The sequence below is a fragment of the Cupressus sempervirens genome, chromosome 7 (genome assembly GCF_028749045.1).
Source record: "Cupressus sempervirens isolate cs-2001-9-10 chromosome 7, ASM2874904v1, whole genome shotgun sequence".
NCBI lineage: Eukaryota > Viridiplantae > Streptophyta > Pinopsida > Cupressales > Cupressaceae > Cupressus > Cupressus sempervirens.
The window spans coordinates 885,271,556-885,292,953 of NC_143124.1; the positions used below are offsets into that span (position 1 = coordinate 885,271,556).

General features: G+C 36.9%; 1 protein-coding gene across 1 annotated transcript in view; it reads left to right on the plus strand.

Moving 5' to 3' along the window:
• LOC149550329 (protein SEEDLING PLASTID DEVELOPMENT 1-like) overlaps positions 1-21,398 on the plus strand; it is a 215,964-nt gene that overhangs the window by 87,331 nt on the left and 107,235 nt on the right. Inside the window, exon 3 of the mRNA XM_089793382.1 lies at positions 975-1,125. Within this exon, the coding sequence (XP_089649508.1) occupies positions 975-1,125 (151 nt within the window). The remainder of the gene's footprint in view (positions 1-974; positions 1,126-21,398) is intronic.

The window sequence follows — 21,398 nt, forward strand, 5'->3', positions numbered from 1 at the left end:
TGAACTTGAGAGTAATGTGTAGAAATGGCCAAGACTTGGGCATGAAAGGAGAGGAGGAAATGGAGAAGTGGAATATGTGAAAGGTGCACTTAGGTCTTTGAGGTTCAATGTGACTAAGAGCGAGTGACTGAAGAAGGGAAGAATGCAAAATGGGAACGAAGAGTTGTACTTGATCAAGGATTGGGTTTGGACATGGAATTAGAACTAGAAACAATGGTGAGGGGAAGAGGAAAGTGGAGATTGGGGCCCAAAAAGGATTAGAAATAAAAAACAAAATTGTTGTGTTGGGTTTGAGAGGGACTTGGTTCTCGAAATCTTGGGTGCCAAGGCTCAAAGTTCCTTTGTGAGCCTAAGGCTTGGCAAGGAGGAACTATGAAAGGGAGATTAGGGGTTACACGAATGACTCCTTTGGGAGTTATGCACTTGGGGAGTGAACGGAAATGTTAGTGGAGAGGGAGCAAAATGGGGTTAGGAAGATGACCTAGATTGGGGTGCAAAGAGAACGTAAGATCTGGAATGTAGTTACAAGATCTAGTTTACTCTAGTGTTTCCATGCCTTAGGGAAAGTGGGAAAACCATGGGGAGTAGGGCCGTATTGCAAATTCTAGGGATTGGGTGGTAGAGGGTACTTCAAACTTGGAACCTTAGGTGAGGTTTGGAGGAACCAAGAACGTTTGGACTTGGTAGTGAAAAATACAAATTATCCAAATACAGTAGCCGACCATGGAATTGCCTGATGTTTCCTAATGATTAAATTAGATAAGTGAAATTCTGCCGCTAGACATTTGCTTGCAAGAGAAAATAATTGTGTTAGATTTTCTATCCCTACTTATACAATTGCAGCTATTTTATTCTTGATATAAATCTTAGTTGTAGATAAAATAGATGAAATAGATGCAAATCTTTAGAATAGTTTATTGTTTATGGTTTCTCATTTTCTTTTGATTGATAGCTGACACTTTATAATGTTGCAGGGAGATATCTAGAATGTTGGCAGATGACTGTAACAAACGAGTTGTGATTGTTGACACGTCAAATGAGATAGCTGGTGATGGAGATATACCTCATCCAGGCATTGGAAATGCTCGAAGAATGCAAGTCCCAAATGTTGATATGCAGCATAAAGTATTTCTAGATCTCCATGAGTTTTGAGTTACATGTTTATGCTGTATTTAGTTTTTAATGTTAACAAAACACAAAACAGAGATTTTCTGTTTTCTCAATGATTAACATTCTAACAGTCATTGAATCAGGATGAATATTAAATTGCATAATGACCACTTCATCTAAACAAGGGTCATGTGTGATTCCAAATGGAAACTATCATTTTAATGAAGTGAAACCAACCTACGACAAAATTGGATATCATAGGGATCATTTGTGGTCTAATACTCAAAGTTGGTTTACTGTTTGGTTCCAAAGCATACAGGTTACTATGTTATCAATCTCTGTAATGAATATGCTGAAAGTACAAGAGGGATGTGAATATGATTGATCAGTCTCTGTAATTCCATTGATTATCATTATATCAGAGTATGTACTATCAGAGAAGCTTTACGGCTTTGGATTAAACTTTGAAGTTTGAACTCCCTTTAAGTTTACATTGTATAAAATATTCAGGAAAATGTGACAAGGTTTCAATAATTGTTGACTAGGAAATAGCATCACCTCCTTTAACTTCTGAAATCAGTTTAAACATCCTGTGGACTATGTTTAATATGCTAAAATGGTCTCAGGGATGCTTTTTTTTCATCTTGTCAAATTACAATTTGCTACAAGTTTTGTTCTGTTGGCTTTGTAGCTTTAACCTGAGATGCTTGTGTGATTGCAATGATCCACCAGCCGTTGTGTTGTTTAAAACAGGATCTGTATCTGTACAGACCACTTTTAGAATATTATTGACAAGCTTCTGGATTCTCAAGAGCTTCACCATATTGCATTTTTGTCAACATGAAGCAAAATAAAAAATTATCTAAGTATTCCACTGTCTAAAGCCTTCCTAAGTACTCTAGATATGCTATACATAAGGCTCCTTAGAGAAGTACATTTCTGCACTTTTACCTCTCTTTCTAGCTATTTTTGATGTCTTCACCAAGCTTTTGCTAATGAAGAAATTGAGACGAGTAAATGGGTAGGTGATCTGTTTACCTAACACCCAAAAGTTTTGGCATACATTAAAAGATTTCAAAAAATTAATTCTATACAATGCATAGACTATAAACGTATGGGCATATGAATAAACAAGGAAAATATGTATAATAAATATTTATACTATACTCTCAAGATGATAGTAAAGGAAATGATGAAATAAAGTAGTGGCTTTGGTGCGTTGTATCTGCACTTGTGTGTTTGTCATATACCCATGCCAACTAATGGCTCCTCATCCTCTTATACTTGAGTCGATGAAATGGTGAAGATGTTTTGTAATTATTGGGGGTTGCTTAGGTTAAAATATTCAGAGGGTTAGATTATCTATATCCTGCAGTTTAAGCATGGTTAGGTACATAGGGATGCAGACACCACAATCTAAAAAAAGATGTTTCCTTTCCTTTCGTTTTGATACTTCCACCCTGCTTCCTAACATTCTTATACAGGTGTATTATCATTTGAGTTTTAATCCTCAGCCCTCAAATAAATTTTAATTTTCTAATTATATTTCTAGTTCTACAAATATACTCTCACTCCAGCCTCTTCCTTTCCTCTCCCTACTGTCACCCCTCTCCCCTCTAGTCTACCACCCCTGCCTAAAGTTAACAGTATGGACCCAAAAGGATGAGATAGTAGCTGTTGGCATCACGTTTGTCTGCAAACGTAGGATATGCCACCCCCTGGTATACATGGTTGGTACAGATACTGATAAAGTATGGCATCGATTTGGCTCAGATATCATGCACACCTCTACCCAAAATCACGGTAAACTATGAGCTGCAAGACATGTTTGGATTTGGTGACCTAGTTGACTGTGTCATATCATGGTTAAACTTTAAAAAAACTTAAATTAACAAAAGCCCTTAATTTTTAACGTAAGTCTTAACGTGATGGAACAAACAGAGTGTAATAATGTGAGTAGAGGCAAGGAAAGGGTAAACAAACAACACTGGTAGAAGAGCAAGCAATGGTCAAACAACACGAGTAAAAGCACGTGCAAGGGCTCTTTGATTTCTTTTCTTTATGGAAATTATTTCTTTTTATATGTATTTGTTGTGTGTTCTCCTTGCAATTCCTCTCTCAGCTGCATGTTTTCTTCACCATTGTTTGTGTTTTCTGTTTAGTGTCTTTCCCACCATGTTCTTTGCCCAACTACGCTTGTATTTTATTTTCAAATATTAAGTGGATGTGGGCTAGAGGTCAGGTGGGATTCCGACAATAGTATCAAACTATGGACCACATTTTACTCTTAGGGTTGTGATTGAGGAGGTTTGAGATTGCTCCTTGAAGGTTTATTGCTGCTTTGTAGATTTACGTGAGGCCTTTGACTCTATTCCTTGGAGAACACTGTTTCAAATACTTTGCAACATTGGTATTTCTGATACTCTTTTGATGACCATCATTAGAACCTATTAGACAGTTATTGGCCACATCATCACCCCTCGTGTTTTCATATTCCATCTGGAGCACCATTGGGGTGAAACAAGGCTGCCTCTTATCTCCTACCTTGTTTAGGATTTACATTGATGAGTTGGAGGGTTTTCTTGAGGCACACTCACTTCTCGGGGATTTACGAGGTCTTGATATCTATCTTGCCTTTTTAGTTTTAGATGATGTGGTCCTTATGGCGTCCTCTCTAGAGGACTTATAGAGACTTTTGCGATGGCCTTGCTTCCTTCTGTGACTCTTGAAAAATGACAGTTAACCTGCGGAAGACCAAGGTGATGGTCTTCAATTGCCTCAAGACTTCTCACCTCCACTTCTTTTAGGGCATGGAGGTGCAGATCTCTACTTCGTACACTTATTTTGGTGTGAAGTTCTCTGGTCCTAACTTTAGTATGAGACCTTTGCATTTCTCTTTACAACACCACATCGACAGTGGGTATGGCTCCTTAGCCCTTGTTGAGAGACAATGTTTCCAAGATCACTTTCAGGACACCTTGTCCAAGTTGACCCACTTGGGATACTTTGATCAGATCGATTACACTCTATTGTTTGTGGTGTGGAGCCTGTCTGTGCTAGAGTTTGAATGGGCCTCTGTTGTGTGGGTCTAGACTCTTCTCCTTTAGTGCATCTTCAAATGTACATAGCCTAGACCTCACAGTATTGTACTTACAGAGTTTGGGTACTATTTTTGACCTTGTGTGGTTCTTCAATCACCTTAGGTACTTCACTAACTCTTTAGGGGGTTGACACAAATACTCCTACCTTGCCTACCATTCCTCGTCGGCCTTTGCGAGCTTTGGTACCTCTAGTTGGGCTTGATTTTGGCTTGCTTAGGCCTAAACCCCCCTGTGACTTGTTGGGATTGACTTTGATGACCTTTCTCCCTTGTAGTACTCTTTAGATATCCCAACTTATCCTCTACCTTCCCTATAGGAACTGAACACACATGTCAGGATAGACATTTGTAGATGGCGTATCCTCACCACTTGGACAAGATTCGTTGGAGGCTTCACCCAAACATGGATTTCTATGGGGAGAATTAACTTGATATATAGAATGGGATAATTGTTCCCCCCTTGTACATATCTCACAACTAGTCGCACACACATCTAGCTTCTCTAGAGCGGGGTCTCACTGGCTACGCATACAAATCGAACATCAGTTGGCTAGGGAGGACAATATCTACTAGCTTTAGTTTGGGGGTGGCTGAGGCAAAGTCACACTTCATTTTCCATAGCTCTATCTACTACGGGATCAAAGGGAAACTCTACTGCTTGTTCAGAGAGACCCAATCTCTCCCTTCTTCAAATATACTGAGCAATAGTGCCTCACACTTTACTTTTAGGAGACCTTGAGACTTTGAGACCACTCTCTTCAGCAATAGGCGCCCACGAGACAACACTCTGAGCAACTCATCACATAGTTTTTCATAGATGTCTTTCCTTCTTGTAGGGCTAACAGTTCACTTGACTCCTCTTCAAGCTTCTCAAGGTCTTTGAGACCCCATACAGTCTCATTAGGTTTCTCTTCCTAAGGTCTTCAGAGATGACCCAGGGCCCATTCTTGCCCTAGAGCCTATCCTTCGATTCTGAACTCCTTCTCAGTTGCCAAGGGAAACTAGGTGGTGGTTGTTGCTCTTGCTCCTATTGTTCTTATTTTCTCTCCTTTGGCACCATGTGGTGATCCCTTTGTGAGCTGGCCTCATGTTTGTTTTGGCAGTCCATTGGACCCGCTTGTTGGTCTTTTGTTGGACATTAATAAATTTATCTTTTTTTATGGACAAAAATACATAAAAATTTCGTTACATTTGTTTTGCATCTTTTAAAAAAATGATTAACTAGTCATCAAGTATACATTTTAAACTTAAAAAAATTATTAAAAATATTGTTAAAAGAAATGCAATAGGTTTTAGGTAGGGATATGCCTATTGTTAAACACTCATCCAGTCACGTCTAGTTTAGGAAGAAAATCTGATACCTTAGAAGATAATGAAAGATCCCTGATGGATCTCTGTTGCTAATCTGCTGTAGCTTAATTATATTTTTTCTTTTTAAATTTTTTTTTTCCTGTTTAATAAAGTTTACTTGCAGAACTAGACGGAAATGCAGAAGAGTTTGTTTGTTTTTGCGTTTTTGATGATTATTCAACATAGAAATGAGAAGGAGCAAATGATATGAAAAGAGTCTGAAAATAAATAACAATATGTAGCAAAATCAGAATTGATACAAATTGTACCAGGCAGATCTCTGAATTATAGAGCCAAATAAAGGATCCAGTACATTTTCCCTAACAATGACACCAAACTGGCTGATGGAAAAGGATTGTGAACATGCAAACATCTGCTGCTGATTATCCGACTCTCTATATTTCAAAGTGTTGCAAATGGCAGCTACTGCTGCAAGGCTCACTTTCCCATGTACCAATAATCGTGCCCAGCTAAACAATACTGCAAATCCAAGCTGAAATGGCGTCCTCCTTCCCTGATAACAGCTAATACCACTGAAAATTTCAAGACCAAATACTGCTGAGGGTTACGTCCTAGCCAGTAAATACCTTGGGGTTTGCGTCCCAGAATAAAATCGCCCAAGCAGAGCAAATTTGTAAACAAGTTTAAAATGCATAATATGAATGAGGAATGGTGCCTCCATCTCCTTATAACCCCTTCCAAAGCAAATTGAACCCTAAAGTGACTCCAAAAGGCATTGGGTTACAAAAGTGATTTAAGTCTTAATTTAAAGTGGCAATGTTACTAAAAATGACCCTATTTCTCCATAGACATAAATCCGTTCACTGAATCGCCTTGAGACCAAAGAGAAAGATTTAGAAAAGTTCAAGACCTTTCTAACGAGTTATCACACCAAGGGGTACGCATCCAAATGAGGTCAAAATTCCCCTTATTACTCCAAAATGGCTATTAACTTAGCCTTATTTAATTAGTAAACGCTAACTTAGGAAATATTAAAAATATAACCCAAATGGCTACAAAATGCCCAACTGACATCACAAACCATAAAATCATCCTGTCACCTGTCTGTGACTGAAGTCAGAAATCAAGGATCCACTGGCAGTCTCATCCCTAAAATCTAGGGATGCTCCTAAATTTTAAGAAACAAGCTCTATCCCTCTGAAATTGAACCCAAAGAGCAAACTCATGGAAACCCAACCCTGTGCATGATCATACCTCCTAAAAAGTAGGAATGAACCCCATAAATATAGGAACTGTCTCCTAAAAACAAGGAACGTCTCCCAACTGATCAATAACCGCTAGAACACCAAGTGCCCAACACTGAATAACCATACTAGGTCTCTATCCAACCTTGTCAGCCCACAAGACCCCATAATAAGCTGACTCACATGTCTCTGCTAGACTGAGCTAGAGTGGGGACATGACAGATAATGCATAAAATTTATAAAGTTCCATCTAAATATTTAAAAGGTTCTGATCATTTCCAAAAACTTCATTTTAAAGAATTTTTGTTTTGTTGTAATAGTTTGATATCAATATATTATTGACTTATACTTGCTTTATTTTATTTTATTTTTATAATTTAGATTTAAATATGAAAGTTAATATAATTATTTGAATGCTTATTTTTGTGATATTGTAATAATAAATATGAAAATTTAATTTTTATCAATATTGTCAATAATGGGATAATCAATTATGATAACATCATTGTTAAATGCTGATTAAGGGAATAGTTAGAGGATTAATTGGATCAAAACATGGATTAGTTATTGTAGGATAATTAATCATGGCATCATTATAAGATAATGTTATATATGTATGTTTTTATTTGAGTTTTCGGGTTTGCCCATAGGATATCCAAATCTAGGTCTAGTTTGAATGTGGATTGTATATGGGTTCAGTTCACTTGTGGGTGCAAACAAGGTTCTCACTTTTGTGGGATGGTTCAGATTCACTTGTGGGTGCAAGCAAGGTTCCCTGTGAGCATCACCTCGATCCAATGAGTGCTAAGTGTTCCATTTATTCTCATGAGAGATGGATTCATGTTGAATCACTACTCATGAAACATGGGTCAATGAGTTTGACTCAAAAATCATGCAGTTAAATCTTGATAGCAATATCACAAGGTTCTCACTTTTGTGGGATGGTTCAGACCGGGCAAACCCATACTCTCAAGCAGCAAAAAACATTTTTTTTTTTGCAAAATTTGAATGTTTTTTGGTATCTAGGTTGACTCCAATGACTTGTAAACTCTTAAATTGATCATTATAACACTTAAATACCTTAAAAAGCTCAATTTTGTTCATTTCTTTTCCCAAACAAGTTTGTTTCCTACAAGCTGAGCAATGTTTTCCTTATAGCATTCACACAGAGTTTATTTAAATTTTCTGCAAAATTTTGTTATGAATCAGACTTAGATTGTACCTTCTTTATGCTTGCTATAGATAATCTTCTAAATACAATCTTGAATGAATGGAGAGATATAATTTTGGAAATTTTTTCACTTCTATAAGTCGTCTTAGGGCAGTATTGATTAGGGAGCAGACTTGTTGTTTCTTGTGTGTCCTTAAACTACAACACACGCTTATTAAATATAGAGATCAAGGGGGTCCCTTCCAAAGTCTGCTTTGACTCATCTCTTAAAGTCGGCAATTGTCCATGCAATAATTAGTTTAGTCCTAAACTAACCAAGGTGACTAGTTAGACCTTAAACTAGTACTTCAAGATAGGCACCGTTATCCATAAGAGGATAAGACAATGACTTCAAATCAATTTAATGTAAGATCAGATTAGAATGATCTGTAATCAGATCAGCATGAGGGAAAGTCACGGAATTAACACTCCCTCGTAACTTGATAATCATACTGAGAGATGTCATATCTAGCGACATCAATTAAGATGAACAAGCAAGGATTGATACTCTATATCTATCTGTATCTTCTTAGCATGTGGTATCATTGAACACATGATACAATGTCATATTTCTAAACCTGTGATAGGACAATCATTGTACTAGTGATAACAGTATTGCAAAGAATACAATATATAGAATAAATCCAGAGAATAATTAAATTCTTCATTTATTCAAGTTGTGACTCATAGGCACTGGTATTCCAATATCACAACATGATCCTGAGTTAAGATCTACCAGAACATAGGATAAACTCCAAAGAATAATAAAATTCTTCCTTTATCCAAATTGTGACTTATAGACATAGCAATGTCTACATCTCAATGTGATCTTGAACTCATCTAGATCTTATAGTAGAACTCTATTGTTTAGCTCATTATCTAAGAGATCTTCATCTCTCATAATGTTGTTTATACTAGTGTTCATTATCTTAGAGATCACCTCTAAAATAATGAATACAAATGGTGAAGTCCATAATAGTCAATAACTTGACAATAAAATTATTTTATTAATAATTTAAAGAATACAAATGAATTACAATTCAACCATACCAAGTCTTTTCCTGAAGTGATCTATCTTCATTCGAGAGAGAGGTTTGGTGAGAATATTTGCTGTCTGATCTACAGTGCAAATGTATTCTAATTTTACAGTATTCTGCCATATCTCTTACATAATGGTAAGGAATTTTGATATGCTTGGACGTGTCATGGAAAATTGGATTCATAGAAAGCTTGATGAAATTTTGATTATCACAATGAATAATCGTAGGATTCATGGCTTGACCAAATAATCCCACAAGTAACTTTCTAAGCCAAATTGCTTCCTCAGAGGCCATCACTGCTGCAATGTATTAGGCTTCTGTGGAACTTTGTGCCATTGAAGACTGCTTTCTACATACCCATGATATCATTGCTGATCCTAAACTGAAACAACATGCTGAAGTACTTTTTCTATCCTTAACACATCCACCCTAATTTGAGTCTGTGAATCCATGTAAATCCAAGTCAATTTTTTCATATTTGAGCCCAAGGTTAAGAGTGCCTTGTAAAGTATCTCATAATTTGTTTGATTGTAACTAGGTGAATCTCCATTGGCTCACACATGAACTGACTTAAGGTGTTAACAACATAGCAAATATCAGGTCTTGTATTTACCAAGTACATAAGGGACCCAATCATCTGTTTGTAGAGAGTAGAATCTATGGAAGGTGTTTCTGCTATTGCTTCTTTAAGTTTATGTAGATTAGCCTCCATTGGAGAAGACAGACTTGCAGTTCGACATTCCAAATCTCTTCAAGATATCTAATGTATACCTCCCTTGATTAAGTATAATATACCTCCCTAGAGAAGTCATCTATAAAAAGTATATAGTACCAGAATCCTCCAAGAGAATGAACAAACATAGGCCCACATAAATTTGAGTGGATTAATTCAAAAACATTGTTAGTTTTAATAGTGCTATCATGAAATGGACTTTTGGTGTTCTTACCCAGAGCGCATCTTTTGCATATGCTTGAGTGATCTTTATTCAATTTAGGTAAACCAGTAACTATCTTCTCCATAGTTGATAAGGTTTTGAAATTTAGGTGTCCTAATCTTTTGTGCCATATTTCGTTTATATCAGCAGTTTCATGAATTAATGCTTGAATAGGTCGACTAGGTTCTGAATTTAATTCATATAAATACCCTTTTCTCTGACCAATCAATTTTACTTTCTTCAATGATGAGTTCTTAGCCCAGGTTATGACTTTACCGTCCATGAATGCAATATTATGTCCATCATCTTCAAGTGATGTAACCGAGATTAGATTCCTTTTTATTCCTGATACATAGAGTACTCCTTTGAGAAGAAGAGAACTACCTAACTTTAGTTTTAAGGTACAATTTCCAATTCCTTTGACGGAATGTGTTGAATTTTCACTTATGGTGGCAAAAGAATGTGTTGAGTTATCACCGATGGTGGCTTCGCTATTAACCTTTTCTGATATAGTGTAGTGCATATTTGTATTTTGTAATATGTCGAGATGATCCACTATCAGTCACCCATGCCTTACTTGAGACTTCATTTGATAGTGTTGAATACAATACATGATTCTCAGAATCATAGATATCTTCTTCCCTAGTAATGTTTGTACATTTCACTTGTTGTTTAGAATTCTTAGGACAATTAGATCTGTAGTGTCCAAACTTTTCACATCTGAAGCATTTTATTTTGGATAGATCTTTCTTAGGTTTGCCATTCTTTTGATTACCCTTTTTCTTCTTGAAGTGCTTCTTGCCTTTGTAGGAATTTGTATTAAGAACATGAAGTTCTTCATCTTCAGTTTTCAATTTTCCCCCAATCTTAAGTTTTCTGGATTCTTCCTGAAGACAATCTGCCTTAAGTCTATTGAAGTCAGGAGGATTATCTCTGGCACTTACTCCTTGTGCGAATGTTTCCCATGAATCTGGTAATCCATCTATAGCCATCAGTGTTAGTTTTGTGTCACTAATGATGGTTCATATACTTGCAAGTTCATTCCTTAGAATGGCAAGTTCATTCCTTAGTTTTGTGTCATAAATCATGTGCAAATACAGTGAATCATCCCCTTTCCAAGACAATGATGAATCGAACCTCAAGGTTCCCTGCAAGTGAAACATAGCTTCCTCTTTTGGATCTCCTGAAGAGTGACTTCATCCATCAGAGGCTTATTTTGATTTGGCTCCTTGTCTGTAATCTCTTGTAAGAGAGGTGGTTGGGAAGGGATGTAATCTTTGGAAGTAGAAGGTGTGGCCTTGTTACATGATTTCCTAATTGCTTTGGTGAGCATGCTCGATGTAAAGGACCGAACTGGTTCGCAATTCAAATATTGATGCACATTTTGTTGTTTTGCAATATTAAAATGTTTCCTAATTTTATTTGTATTTGTGCCTTGTAGATATGTATCAATAATTTCAAGAAGTTGGAATCAGAATTTAAAAATCAGATTATGACTGGATAGATTCACATAACACTTTATTATTGAAAAAAAACATTAAACTGAATTACAATTTTTTAATTGCACCTGGATTGCACTTCAGTTAGACAAGCCGTGCCCCTAGATTATCTTCCAGTTGTCCACGATGGCTCCCAAAAGTCAACTCCCTACATGGATTGTCACATTGTCATTTGAAAGCACCAAGCAATGAGTTTCAGGCGATACCGGTCTAGCTGCAGCCCCTTCAATTCTCCATCGCAGCTCCACATTGCTTTGCTATTTTACCTAGAAGCAACCACATTGGGTTTAATCATTCAACCTTGAGATGATTGCTGGAGTAGTTTGTATGCTCAAAATCATCAGCTGGAAACTAATGACAGCTCCCACAGTCAATTTCGATCACAACTCAACAGTCTTGAAGTTGTAAAGACTCCACATAATTCTTCTTCCTAAAACTAGTAAGCCACAGTTGATTCAATTCTCCAAAAATAATATGAAACAATAGGAGAATGTGCAATATGTTATACCACAACAAACAATTGCAAGAAATGCTCAGAACAATACTCAGTAAACTCTTCAAAAAAATCCTAAGCCAAATATATTTTCAGATTATTCTTCTCCCTATATACAAAAGATATAGTAGGAGAAAGTTGGCCAATTGTATACTTCAGCACAATTTCCAAGAACTTCTCAGATGAGACCTTTATACTTCAGCAAGGGCTCACAAAATAGGAATCAAGAAAAGCCACAAAGGCACAAAAAGAAAAAATATTTTTCTAGTGTGCTTTCACAATGAAATGAGTTCTTATTTATAATCTTTCGTTGGCCAAAGTTTCCTAAAAAATTCTACTTCAAAAATTGTGTAAGTTTTCTAAAAGAACTCAACACTAGAAACTTTCCAACACATTTTAGAAATATCACTTAATGTCATTATTATAATAATATAAACATTATTATAATAATGCAACTTAATAATTAATGGATAAATATGAGCTCATACAATTATTAACTTAATTGGCAACCAATTGCCAAAGCCACCCACTGCACTGCCAAAATAGCAATTGCCAAAAATAGACCTACTAAAAATAGTAAATTTATAGCTGGGACCCCCAAAACACCCTGTCATCATACGAGGGTCACTATGATGGGCTAACTTCAATTGTGTAGACCTGCCAAAAATGGGGACATTACAGTCGTCCCTTCCCAAGATTTCTTCTCCTTGAGCAATTTGGCATCATACAAAAACCTCCACTGGGATCCCATAAGAAGCAAGTGATGTTCTTGTCCTTGCTGATCTAACAGAATGCCAATACCATGAGCAGAAGCAATAACATGCATGACCTGCAATATAACATTGAACACTTGTGCCAAATTGTCACCTGTAGTCAGATTCATAGAAGGTCCTAGTATGTCCTCTGCACTAATCCAATCATTGGACATAGGAACAAACAATCTCTGCACAACATACGAATCCTGCACAAATCTAAAGTAGTACGGACTCCCCATAAAATATACCTTACTAGAATCCTGAACATCTCTAGTAACCCCTGTAACAGATGAAACCACATGAGAACTAGGTGCAGTACATGGTTCTCTGTTGCTCTCAACAAATGCACTCACCTCCATTATATCCACAACGCCCACATCCTCATTAGAACTTGCCACTATAGGAAACTGAATTGTGTCTACGGATGGTGTAAATTGAGCCCAGCTCCACTTAGGCGAGTGATCATTGTCAACCTCAAAATCAATAACATGCGTACTATCAACAACACACACCTGAACATCTAAGGTACTGCTGCTAAGTGCCTCACTAGATGACTCATTTATCACAGAAGTAGCTGTAGATATGTCAATATCATTGCACACACTTACCTCCATTACCACTGCATCCCTAGGCGAAGCACGCCCTTTGCGAGTATAATATCTTCCTAGAATGAATCCCTTGTCAATATCCATGTCACTATACCAATTACAGAATTAATCTGACAATCTTAGAAGTAAGCACCGACCAAAATGATAACTGAGCACAATTCCTGCAGGCTAGCAGGAAACCACTCTGATACCACTGTAAAGAATCGAATTGGTTCCCAATTTGAATAGTGATGCACATTTTGTTGTTTTGCAATATTAAAATGTTTTCTAATTTTATTTTGTATTTGTGCATTGTAGATATGTATCAATAATTTCAAGAAGTTGTTGGAATTAGAATTAAAAAATCAAATTATGACTGGATAGATTCTCATAACACTTTATTATGGAAAAAAAATTAAACTGAATTACAATTTTTTAATCGCAGCTGGGTTGCACTTAAGTTAGAAAAGCCATGACCCCAAATTATCTTCCAATTGTCCATGATGGCTCCCAAAAGTCAAACACCAGCTGCAGAATTTGTAATAACCCTCCTCAAATCTGCCCTCAAAAAATGCTGATGAAAGCTCAAGGAATTTCATCAAACAATTCACATGCAAGGGACGTATGACTGATATAGTATTTTAGCTAGCTTCAAATGACTTTTTTTACAATTTGCATCAATGAAAATCTTGTGCTAGAAGACTACAATGGACTACACAATGACCTAACATGAGTGTGCTAGTAATTTTTACAATATTCAGTGCATATATATGATCTAAGCATGAGAAATGAACACCTACAGCCAACTGACATTTTTACAAACAGTTGGTATGCAAACTAACTAGCTGATAAATAATGATATTAAATTGCTTAAATGACACCAACAACTATTATCTTCTTAATTGCAATGAAAATTACAATGCTCATGAAATATGGCCAAGACTTTGGCATTTACATGGATTACAAAATGATAACGCTAGTATAATGCACACTACAGCTAAAAGCTCATAACACCCTAAAAAAACAATACTAACAAAAGAACCTGGTTGTAGATGGCTGAAATAATTTCCTTCTATGCTGCCCCTTCTGCTTTGCTTTTTTTGAATTGCTTTTTCGGCCTGCTTTTTCGTACCCGCTTTTTTCAGACAGATTTTTTCGTACCCGCTTTTTCAGCCCGCTTTTTCGGTTCCGCTTTTTCGGACTGCTGCTATGTTGAATTTCAAGACCATATCTTTCAATGGCGTCAAGATTTCCAGCTTGAAGGGATTTCATCCTCCAAACTATTGAGACATAATCTCTAGAAAATTTTTCAATTTCTTTGATATTTCCAAGCCCTGAATAAATGAGAGCTATCATTTTTCTTTTAATCCCTTCCTCACTTGCTCCATGCTTCCGTCTTGCCAATGTGGGATAATACATGACTTTTAATATTTCTTCTTTTTTTCTTTTTACAAAGTCTATGTATGTACTCAAAAGGGGGACTCTTGATTTTTATAAAGTGACTTTATGAAACATTATAATATTTAATTTAAATAGTCACTTTACCGTTGTAACTTCAAACATTAAAATAATATACCAAATAAACTCGAAATCCCACATATAATAGCTCATTAGAAAAAGCCCAACAAAACGCATCTCATCCTATCACTGAAAATTGAAGGCACTGCATCCCCCTATTGGCTTACTAAAAATAGTAAGTCTTCCTGACAACCCAACAAATGAACTCCGTTTGGCCTATAATTAAATTTGACTAGGCCAAATAACCTCAGGATCCCTTTTGAAGTCTTGGTTAGCCCTCGGGACCATACAAGAATGGGCTAACGACAACATACCTCCAAACTGGCTAAGTGGGGGACATTACAGAATTCAAGTCAACTCCCAACATGGACTGTCACACTATCTACTCCCAACATGGACTGTTACACTATCATCTGAAAGCGCCCAACAATGAATTCCGGGCAATACCAATCTAGCCGCAGCCCCTTCAATTCTCCAATGCAACTCCACATTGCTTTGTGATTTTACCTAAAAACAATTGCAATGTGTTTGGGTTTAATTGTTCAACCCTGAGATGATTGCTGGAATTGTTTGTATGCTCAACATTACCAGCTGGAAACTAAGGGCAACTCCCACAGTCAATATCGATCACAATTCAACAATCTTGGAAGTTGTAAAGACTCCACAAAATTCTTCCTCCAAAAACTAGTAAGCCATAGTTAATTCAATTCGACAAAAACAATATGAAACAGTAGGAGAATGTGCAATATGTTATACGACAACAACAATTTGCAAGAAATGCTCAGAAGAATACTCAATAAAATCTCCAAAAAAACCCTTAGCTAGAAATAGGTATATTTTTAGATTATTCTTCTCCCTAGATATAAAAGATAGAGTAGGAGAAAGTTGGCCAATTGTATACTTCAACACAATTGCGAAGAACTTCTCAGATGAGATCTTTATACTTCAACAAGGGCTCACAAAACAGGAATTAGGAAAAACCACAAAGGCACAAAAAACGTATATTTTTCAAGTGTGCTTTTCCCAATGAAATGAGCTCTCATTTATAATCCGTCGTTGGCCAAAGTTTCCTAAAAATTTCCACTTCAAAATTTTTGGAAGTTTCCCAAAAGAACTCAACACTAGAAACTTTCCAACACACATTTTAGAAATATCACTTAATGTCATTATTATAATAATATAAACATTATTATAATAATGCAACTTAATAATTAATGGATAAATATGAGCTCATGCAATTATTAACTTAATTTACCGTATGTGACGACCAATTACCGAAGCCACCCATAGCATTGCCAAAACAACAATTGCCAAAAATAGACCTACTCAAAATGGTAAATCTAGAGCTAGGACCCCCAAAACACCCTGCCAGCTCACGAGGGTCGCCATGATGAGTTAACTCCATCAATTGCGTGCCAAAAATGGGGACATTACAGTCATCCCTCCCTAAGATTTCTTGTCCTTGAGGAATCTGGCATCATACAAAAACCTCCACTGGGAGCCCATAAGAAGCAAGTGATGTTCTTGTCCTTGCTGATCCAACAAAATGCCAATTCCATCAACAGAAGCAATAACATGACCTGCAATATAACATTGAACACTTGTGCCAAATTATCACTTGTAGTTAGATCCATAGAAGGTCCTAGTATGTCCTCTGTACTAACTCAATCATTTTGCTAATCATCGGACGTAGGAACAAACAATTTCTACACAACATATGAATCTTGCACAAATCTGAAGTAGTATGGACTCCCCGTAAAATATATGTCACTAGAATCCTTAACATCTCTAGTAACCCCTGTAACAAATGAAACCACAGGAGAACTAGGTGCAATACGTGGTTCTCTATTGCTCTCAACAAATGCACTCACCTCCATTGTGTCCACAATGCCCACATCCTCATTAGAACTTGCCACTATAGGAAACTGAATTGTGTCTGCAGATGGTGTAAATTGAGCCCAACTCCACTTAGGTGAGTGATCATTGTCAACCTCAAAATCAATAACATGCGCACTATCAACAACACACACCTAAACATCTAAGGTACTACTGCTAAGTGCCTTACTAGTGTAATGTTTCCATTATAAAATAAATCATTAATCAAACTATTGTTAATGAGCCGATTGATTTAATATATCTCGGACCCATTTTTGTTTTGTTTCCATAATTTGTGTTGCCGTCGGCTATCTTTGTACACCCTCGGAAAGTTTTCCCTGACGACTATTTTAGCATGACTTGTAGGTAGTCGTTAGGTATGCGATTTGATTATACTTCTTGTATTGCGAATTTCTGTTGGAGTTCTCTGTTTTTCGCCATTTCGGAAGTGAAAGACCTTCCTTATTTGGTTTGTCCAGTTTCGGTGGGATTCAACCCTTATCCTATTCCATCACCTGTAATACTTTGCTCCGACCTGGCAAGTTGAAGCACCATCATATTGCAAATTGAAGGAATCACTGTGATTAATTTAATCCTCTCTCTTGTGTTGGGAAAATTTAATCTCTTGCAACGATTTGTGTTTCCCTTGGCATTGAATCTATTAACACACCATCCGTACATTCAATCTGAACACCTCCCCACACTCACCGTACGACTTCCACTTGGCAGGAAACTTCATTTTGTACGACCACCACTCCTACGCCGTATGGCCTTCCCAAGACCACCATATGGCCTTTAGATCGACCATACGACCTCCTGCCACTTCCCATGGTTGATTCCCTTTTGTACGACCCTCCATTTCATCTACACCGTACGGTCCATCACCACCGTACGCCTCCTATAGTCCCCCTACCACTGTATGGTATCTTCTTCTGCTGTTGTACGATCCTCACCTCTCCTGTATGGACTCCACCATACTACTCCCTTCAACATCTCCACTGTATGGCCTGTTTACCATAACCTCTACACCGTATAGATCACACTGCAACATATGGAGATAATTTGCGTCAAACAAATTCAGCAGTCGGTTGTACAGCCTATGCACTCCTTGATTGGAACATTAGAGTGGTATCAAAGCTTCGATCCTACTAGCTTGTGGAAAGTGAATGAGAGTTTATAGCCGAAAGAGAAGAAGAACACATTCCATTGATAGAATGATTGCCGAACTGGAACCCACAGCCGTCGAACTTGTGGCACTACTAAGGGAGCTTGTAAGGAATTAGGCATAGATCAATGATACTTAACAATTCATGGAAGAAACTCTTAAGAAGTTGGCATACAATAAAATATCTGGTGAACAAAATGGTCACAGCGTGGACTCGGTGTTGGGTAAAACAAACCCTCATCTAGCACATTCTCGACCTTCCATGCACATTTTCATCGTCTTTCAGTCGATCGGGAATATCAAGGCCTCTCCATTTGATTGCCCTCATCACGCCAACTAACAATCTTGAGAAAGCTTGTTTTCTCACGTGAAAGTCATCCGGTGCATTGGCCCAAAAATCTTCTATTAGTAGGAATTTGTTTGAATGTGTTTTAATGAGATGCCTTGATGAAACCATTAGGGTTGAATCCTTGTCTTGCTCTATACCATCCTAGATGATACCATTCTAATTCTTTCTCCGCAGCTGCAAAGGCGACAGGATTGGGGCAAGTATCATTGCCTATTCCAAATGAGAAGGTAATCCCTGTCTCACCTATAAGTTTCATCATTTTGTCATAATGCTCAAGTTGCCTAGCCAACTCCATCAAAACTATCTTGTCGGGTGGGTACCTTGGAAGTCTCTTGGGACGGACTGTATTTCCTGCCACTCTAATGTATGTAAATTGTGGACATTGGATGAACCAACTCCCATACTTCTTAACTTTTACTTCCGCTTCTGTTGAGAGCCTCTTATCTGGTGTCCCTTGTAATATGCTTACCTTCTTCATGGCAAAGGTGTCATAAAACTTCTTATAATACTTGGTGTTGTGCAAATGAAGCTGTGAATAGCACTCATGCACTAAACATTGCCCCGACCCATTGCCAATCACTCCTAAGGCCTTAAGTCCAGGATTTTCATATAGTCTCGCAATAAGATGGAAAAGATAGGACCCCATATAGAATTGTTTTTGATTTTGCACTGTCCTAAGTTGCAACTCTAAATTTTCTCTTATAATTCTAGCCCAATCAATTTTTTTCTTTCCATTTTCAATTTCATCAATAAAGAAGTACATCCAGTTCTTGAATTGCATTTCTTGAGCCACACCCATGATTCGGTTGAGAAGCACAATTAGATCGTTGTACTTTGAATTGATATCTGACTTGGTGAGCTTTGATGACCTGGTAACTCCCTTCTTGCCTTCGTGTAACCAATTCTGCTTTAGATGAATGAAGTAAGCCTCCTAATTATCCTAAAATAACGTGGTCGCCTGATCTATCATTACCACTATCATGCCTTTATACTAGTGAATATTAAATACTTCTTCAACCACTTGTTTGCCGATGTTGGCTAACACTCTCTTCCTTTTGTCAAAAATGATGGACTTGGTAACAATATCAAACCGGGATGCACAGTCCATTACCAGTTCTATACAAGGCAAGGTAGGAGGGAAGGCTGCCGTGTGTACAATTCCGCTCTTGTAGATCTTCTTCACCATGGGGGATTGTCCTTCCTTCAATCTATCCTTCAACTGTATCATGTTCACTGTACCGATATTGGTATCACTTATTCGCCTCACTTTTGAGAAGGTGGTCTTAGGCATCATGTCTTCCTTGTCTTTTTTAGAATTCGTTCCCTTTGGATTCTTGCTTGCACTAACATCTACCATCCTAAACACTTATTTCTGCCCCTTCGTTCTAAATGATATGGACTACACTTATCAATCTCCAACCTTCTTTCTATCGATGGAATCTAGCTTATTTCTGCCTCTCTAAGTCTTATCTCTACACTTTTCAATCTCCAATCTTCTTTCGTAGGGGTGGGACTACCACTTATTTTTTCCTTTTCATTACCTTAGAATAGACTACACTTATATCTCCCAACTTCAATTCTAGGGTGGTCTAGCTTATTTCTGCCTCTCCAAGTGTCTTGTTATGAAATCTACACTTATATCTCCCAACTTTAGCTTATCAATGGAATGATGAAGCTGTGGATGATGAGTGCAAGAAGAAAATAAGGGAAACAAACTAAGCAAGAACAAGGAATAGAATCCACCTTTAATACCAATCTTCACCTCTAAAAATGAATAGAATTTTACCTTAAATTTGCCTTTACCAATAATCGGGTCCTATTCAAGTTCGGATCAAATCTTAGAAATTTCAATCCTCGCGAATAATGATGCGCTAGCACAAATCAGAATTTCGACTTCCTTGAAATTGCCCACACTTGCCAAAAATTAGACCTTAAATCATATATTGTCTTCACCAAATAAAATCGCCCAATTCTGGAAGGAGAAATCACTGCCAAAGATGGAGAAATCAGACCTAACAAAAATTGCCCAAGCTGGAAAAAAAATTAGATCCCCAAAATTGCACTAGGGTAAAAATTCGCCCAAGCAAGGAGAAAAAATGTTGCCAAAAAAGGAAAAAATCTGCCTCTCTAAAAAATCGCCCAAGTCTAAAATTCGCCTCTAGAGGAAAATTGCACATTCATGGAGGAAAAAGGAATGAGAAAATAAGAGGAGAGGAAGCCCCTCTTATACCACACTTTTTGCCTTCCTCAAGTGGGCCGACCTGCATGGAGGAAAAACAAAATTAAATTAGCCCTTTAATTAATGGCCTAGATTTAAATGCAATATTAAAATTATTTAGCCCATAGTGAAATTGGCTCATTTAATTGCAAGTTTTGATCAAAAAGTGTAAAATAGAAACAAGGTAAGCCTAGGAGATGTCAAAATTTTCATTTAATAATGTTTTGGCAATTAAAATATCATTGAAATCGAATTTAGCAAGCTAATCTCAATTTTCAATTCCAATTTACCAATTTTCTTTAACATTTATAAAATCTCCTTGGCAATGTTTCAAACAAATTAATGAGATTTTGCAATTTAATCCAACTTCAATTTTGCAATGCAATTTCAATTTAAAAAAAAAAAAAAACCAAAATTAATCCTTTTCTTAGCAGTCAAAATTCAAACTCCAATTTCAATTGCACTATCAAATTTTTTCCTTTTTTCGCCCAAAATTCAAGATTTTCCAAAATGACTAAATCTAACTAATTCATTTTGAAAATGTTCAAGTTGATACAATTATTTCAAATTTTAAAAAATCCATCTAAGTCCAAAATTTGCAATTTTATCTTGCTAGATATTATTTTAACCATCGAAAAAAATGTTTTTTTTTTGAATTATGTTTGGCCTAAGGATAAAATTATATGTTTCGAAAAAGTCAAGTTTTGCATCGGGTGAAAAAAAAAACCATATCTAATCCCTCCTGGCTCAAAGGCGTCCAAGGTGTAAATTTTTTTAAATTGAAAACCCCTGGGCAACTTTAAAAAAAATTGCTAAGGCAATCGAAGAAAAGGGGGTCCCCAAATTTTTTTGGGGTGATGATGTGAAAACCTCACAATAGGATGGAGGCAATTTTCTGGCGTGATGACATTGCTTGGGCTACACATTGTTTTGTTTCGGTAGAACCTATAAAAGGGCAATGGACACCTCCCCAAGGTGATGATCTCCAC